At 45.1% G+C, this 6,106-nt stretch overlaps 1 protein-coding gene across 1 annotated transcript in view; it reads left to right on the forward strand.

Annotated features, from left to right (window-relative positions):
• Window positions 1-6,081, forward strand: part of Chrm5 (cholinergic receptor muscarinic 5) — a 49,363-nt gene extending 43,282 nt beyond the window's left edge. Inside the window, exon 2 of the mRNA XM_055599069.1 lies at window positions 4,034-6,081. Within this exon, the coding sequence (XP_055455044.1) occupies window positions 4,115-5,713 (1,599 nt within the window). The 5' untranslated portion in view covers window positions 4,034-4,114 and the 3' untranslated portion in view covers window positions 5,714-6,081. The remainder of the gene's footprint in view (window positions 1-4,033) is intronic.
• Window positions 6,082-6,106: the final 25 nt, after the last annotated feature.

The following is a 6,106-nucleotide window of genomic DNA, read 5'->3' on the forward strand; positions in this document are numbered from 1 at the left end:
TCTACTGATAGAGGAGGTCCTCCTCCCCTTCCATCTGACCTTAGCCTATCAGGTCTCATCCTGACTGGCTGCATTGTCTTCCTCTGTGGACTGGTAAGGCTGCTCCCCCCTCAGAGGGAGGTGATCAAAGAGCCAGCCACTGAGTTCATGTTAGAGACAGTCCCTGTTCCCCTTACTAGGGAAAACCACTTGGAGACTGAGCTGTCATGGGCTACATCTGTTCAAGGGTCCAAGGTTATCTCCATGCATGGTCCTTGGTTGGAGTATCAGTCTCAGAAAAGAGCCCTGGGACCAGATTTCTTGGTTCTGATGCTCTCCTTGTAGAACTCCTGTCCCCTCCAGGTCTTTCTATCTCCCCCTTCTTTCATAAGATTCCCTGCACTCTGCCCAAAGTTTGGTTATGAGCCTCAGCATCTGCTCTGATACACTGCTGGGTAGAGCCTTTCAGAGGCCCTCTGTGGTAGGCTCCTGTCCTGTTTCCTATTTTCTCCCTCTTCTGATTTCTGTCCCGTTTGCCTTTCTGAATGAGGATTGATCATCTTACCCAGGATCCTCCTTCTTTCTTAGCTTCTTTAGGTGTACAGATTTCAGTACTGTATTGTATGACTAATACCCCATTATAAGTGTGTATATACCATGTGTGTCTTTCTGCTTCTGGGATACCTCACTCAGGATGATCTTTTCTAGTCCCCACCATTTGCCTGCAAATTTCATGATTTCCTTGTTTTTAATTGTTGACCAGTATTCCATTGTATAAATGTACCACAATTTCTGTATCCATTCCTCAGTTGACGGACATCTGGGTTGTTTCCAGGTTCTTGCTATTACAAATAAAGCTGCTACAAACATGGTTGAGCAAATGTCCTTGTTGTGTACTTGAGCATATTTTGGATATATGGGTAGGAAGTGGTATAGCTACAGGCAGACTTTTAAAATAGTTTAGCTGCCTTCTTACACTTGATATATTAAAAAGAAAATTGGAAAACATTGATAAGACTTCTCAGAAAGAAATCTGCTCTTTTTACTTTTTCTTTTGAAACAGAATCTCAGTACTTTGCACAGGGGAGCCTTTTGCTGACTCTGTAGTCCAGGCAGACCTTGAACTGTCCATCCTTCTGTCTAAGCCTCCATAGTACCTGGAATCACAGGTCTGTACCACCAGGTCTGGCTTTTCATTTTTGTGTATTTTAAACATCTGCATCTACCACTGAGAGGCACTCACAGGTCACAGAAGGAAGACTCTGAGCCCTGAGTTCCTGCCCACACTATGCTGGAGATGAAGAAACAGGCGAAGCCTATCAGGCAATGATGGAATGTTAAGGGGCTTCAAGGGCTGGGCTCAGGGTTAGAGAAATCCTCAAAATTGATGGAGCCTATCCCTAAACTACACAGTCTAAGCTGGTGACCAGGCTTTCTATTTCTTAAAATCAACATTGTCAGAAGATAATTTTCACCCCTGCCGTTACTAAACTCCGCAGGCAGCTCATAGCAGTGTCCACACACCCCACCTTCCTTCAAGATACCATTGCGGGACCTCCACTCCAGCCCCAGACAGTTACTTCATTACCACATTAGGTCCTACGCCAGCTCACATACCTGCGATGTCTCTCTAGAAACTCTCTCATACCCTCCCACACACCAGCTTTTACCTTCTAATGCACCGTTCTCATTAGCATGAAAATGTAGTTTATTTCCACTTAAAAAAAAAAAAAAAAAAGGAAGGACTGCTTTTCCGGAGGGTCAGGGTTTGATTTCCAGCAACTGTCTGTAACGTCAGTCCTAAGGGATTTGGCTCCCTCTTCTGGCCTCCAGGGCTTTGCATGCTCACGGGAACCTGGTCCGCTGACATCCACGCAGCCATGGATGTCACCTTAGCTCAGCTTCCTCCCACTCTTCTCCTGGTCCCTCTTTCCTATATTCCACATAGCTTCCAGACCACCAAAGCTCCCCCCCCAAAAAAAAAACTTTCCAAAATGCCTTCTGACCTCCTTGGGACCAAACCCAGGCTCAAGTGTCCGTCCTAAATCTTACTAGATTTATCAACCTTGCTTGATGTAACTCATCGCTGCCTCCTCAAGACATTTTCTTCCCATCGCTTGTACAAAAACATGTTTTCTTTAGGATGCAAAGATGAAGACATAATCCTTGCATTTACTTCTGTTGGAAAGAGTTTGCTGCCTGCCAAGGAATTCTGGACTTTCAGATTTTCCCGTAAATCTGCTTGTGGCAATACTTCCAAGGTTTTTTGTTGTTGTTGTTTTTGTTTTTGTTTTTTTGTTTTGTTTTGTTTTTTTATAACGTGACACACATAGAAAAATTATATATTCCAAGAAGTCTGGGAATGCCACATGAAACAGAAAAAAAAGGACCCTCAGCCCCACCCCAGGTCTGGGTGACAAGCTTCATACACACACATCCAGTGGCTCCCGTTTAGTCCTCAAATGTAAACTGTCACCGGCTTTCCTGTCCTACAGCGACAGTGCAGCCATTTAATATTCTTGGGAATAGACCTTTCTGTCCCAAGATTTGACCCGAAGGCTGAACCTTCTTCCTGGATGTTCTTTAAAGCTGAACAAGATTAAGTCTCACGATTCATGCACTAAAGCATCTCTTTTATGCTCCAAGGCATTTAGCGCACTTGTAAACTGTGCTTTTAAAGCCTGTCAGTCAAAAATCTTGCTCCAGATAATATCGCTTCAGAGACAATGAGAAGTCATTTCTTAATTGAAATGAACTTTGTACTGTGTTTCTTCTCTACCAGTCAAAAGAAGTTAGATGTGTGTTACTTAAAAACAGCCACCTTTTTAAAAAAGACATGGCAATGGCCAGGTGGTGGCGGTGCATGCCTTTAATCTCAGCACTTGGGAGGAAGTGGCAGGCAGATCTCTGTAAGTTTGAGGCCAGCCTGGTCTACAGAGCTAGCTCTAGGACAGCCAGAGCAAAGAAACCCTATCTCCAAAAACCAAAACAAACAAAGAAAATGACACGTCACAAACTTTGTTGTTTACACAGTCCTTCAATAGAAGTCCTCCTTGACTTTTAACCTATTGAGTGTGTGTATTTTAAGCTTGCTGCCTCTGGTCACTACCTCCGACGTTCGTTTCCGGTTTGTATCTCCAGTATTTAAGTCTGTCACACCCACACGCCACCTCCGCCCTATCCCCACCAACCCCACTCTTCATTCCCCACCCTACCTTCATTCTCTTATCCCACATCCCCACCCTCCACCCTCCACCCTCTTCTTGATCCTTTTATCGCTCCCTTATCTTCTGAAGCCCTTTTTTTAACGATTACCACAAGAGGGCAGCAGTTTCACAGATATGAAAGCTGCTCAGGCATTTGAAGGTTGTTAAAAAGCTTTGGATAATACAATAAAAATAAAAAAATAAAAAGAGGACACAAACTTGGGTGTGCAGGGAAGGGGGATGGATCTACAAGGAGTTTGGTTAGAGTGAATATGATCAAAACACATTATATGGAATTCTCGAGGAACTAATACATTTTTAAAAGAATGATGCCAAAGGTCTAGAGATGTCTTTGAAAGAATGGTTTCAGTGGGAGTTGGAAAAGACACAAGAGATGGCAATAAGGCTTAAAGATAACCAAAATTCTTTTTTTTTTTTTATGTACAAACATGTCAGAGAATTTTTCAATGAAAAAAATATTCTCTTGAAAAAAAATTTTGTAGTTAAAATCCAATCCTTGTTCATCAGGCAGAAGAACTTTGCAATGGTAAAATTATGTACATATATTATTATACTGTCATCCAATGCAATGGTGAATGTGTATATATTCCTATAATGCTATCCAAAATTTATTTTGTCTTTCATCTTATGCATACCTTAACTCTTTCAACACTAACAACCGTTCTGATAATCAACTTAGTAATTTCCTAAGGTGGAAAAAGGCTCAAAAATTCTGCATCTTGCTCTTCATACATTTCATATTCCGTTAGCAACGATGAACACTGGATGGAAAAGGAAATCAAGCAGAAGGGTGATGAGTGGAACTGACCTGTTTCTATCTCTTCCAGAAACTGGCCAAGAACAGAGGAACCCAAACAAAGAGCCCTCCGAACCTCAGACTAAATCTGAATGTAACTTCTTGAACCAGAATGGAAGGGGAGTCTTACCGCAATGACACCACAGTCAATGGCACCCCAGTAAATCACCAGGCTTTGGAACACCATGGGCTATGGGAAGTCATCACTATTGCAGCTGTGACGGCTGTGGTCAGCCTGATGACCATTGTGGGCAATGTCTTGGTCATGGTCTCCTTCAAAGTCAACAGTCAGCTCAAGACAGTTAACAACTATTACCTTCTCAGCTTGGCCTGTGCAGACCTCATCATTGGCATCTTCTCCATGAACCTCTACACGACCTACATCCTTATGGGACGCTGGGTTCTGGGGAGTCTGGCTTGTGACCTTTGGCTTGCACTGGACTATGTCGCTAGCAACGCTTCTGTCATGAACCTTCTGGTGATTAGCTTTGACCGTTACTTTTCCATCACAAGACCACTGACATACCGGGCCAAGCGGACCCCAAAGAGGGCTGGCATCATGATTGGCTTGGCCTGGCTGGTCTCTTTCATCCTCTGGGCGCCAGCCATCCTCTGCTGGCAGTACTTGGTCGGGAAGCGGACAGTTCCAGCTGATGAGTGCCAGATCCAATTCCTCTCTGAGCCCACCATCACTTTCGGTACTGCCATCGCGGCCTTCTACATCCCTGTCTCTGTCATGACCATACTCTACTGCCGGATCTACCGGGAAACAGAGAAGCGAACCAAGGACCTGGCTGACCTCCAAGGTTCCGATTCTGTGGCAGAAGCTAAGAAGAGAAAACCGGCTCACAAGACCCTGCTCAGATCTTTCTTTAGCTGCCCTAGACCCAGCCTGGCCCAGAGAGAAAGGAATCAGGCTTCCTGGTCATCCTCCCGCAGAAGCACCTCAACAACAGAAAAGCCAAGCCAGGCCACTGGCCTAAGTGCTGACTGGGACAAGGCTGAGCAGGTCACTAACTGTAGTAGCTACCCCTCCTCAGAGGATGAAGCCAAGTCCACCACTGACCCTGTCTTCCAAGTGGTCTATAAGAGTGAAGCCAAGGAAAGCCCAGGGAAGGAATTCAACACCCAAGAGACCAAGGAAACTTTTGTGAACCCTCGGACTGAAAACAATGACTATGACGCTCCCAAGTACTTCCTGTCTCCAGCTGCTGCTCACAAACTCAAGAGTCAGAAGTGTGTTGCCTATAAGTTCCGATTGGTGGTAAAAGCTGACGGGACCCAGGAGACTAATAATGGTTGTCGAAAGGTGAAAATCATGCCTTGTTCCTTCCCAATGTCCAAAGACCCTTCGACAAAAGGCCTGGATCCCAACCTCAACCATCAAATGACCAAACGGAAGAGAATGGTCCTAATCAAAGAAAGGAAAGCAGCCCAGACCTTGAGTGCCATCCTCCTGGCCTTCATCATCACATGGACCCCTTATAACATCATGGTCCTGGTTTCCACCTTCTGTGACAAGTGTGTCCCTGTCACCCTGTGGCATCTGGGTTACTGGCTGTGCTATGTCAACAGCACAATCAACCCCATCTGCTACGCTCTCTGCAACAGAACCTTCAGGAAGACCTTTAAGCTGCTGCTCCTCTGCCGGTGGAAAAAGAAAAAAGCAGAGGAGAAGCTGTATTGGCAAGGGAACAGCAAGCTACCCTGAAAAGTTAGCAACTCACCTTGAAAGCATAAGGATCACAGCGTGGTCTGCTTGTTTTAAAGAATGTCGCCTGCTGTTCTAGTCCCTGAAGGCTTGTCAAGGCTCGAGGTCTATTGTCAAATGAAGAGTCACACATGCTGCTGCCGTGTGAAATGAGTCTTGTCTATTACCAAGGGCACCTGATGCCACTAGAGCTTGCCAGTGAAACAGAGAGACAGACTCAAAGCCGGTCTCTGGAAGCACACTTGAGTCATCGTGGACAATGTCTTCAGGAACTGATCTGTGAAGAACAGTAGGGACCAGAGAAAAATATTCGCCTGTGGCATTCCGCCAGAGAGTATTGTGCAAATGTGTGTGTGTGTGTGTGTGTGTGTGTGTGTGTGTGTGTGTGTGTGT

This window comes from Psammomys obesus, unplaced genomic scaffold, assembly GCF_907164565.1.
Source record: "Psammomys obesus unplaced genomic scaffold, mPsaObe1.curated_primary_1811, whole genome shotgun sequence".
NCBI lineage: Eukaryota > Metazoa > Chordata > Mammalia > Rodentia > Muridae > Psammomys > Psammomys obesus.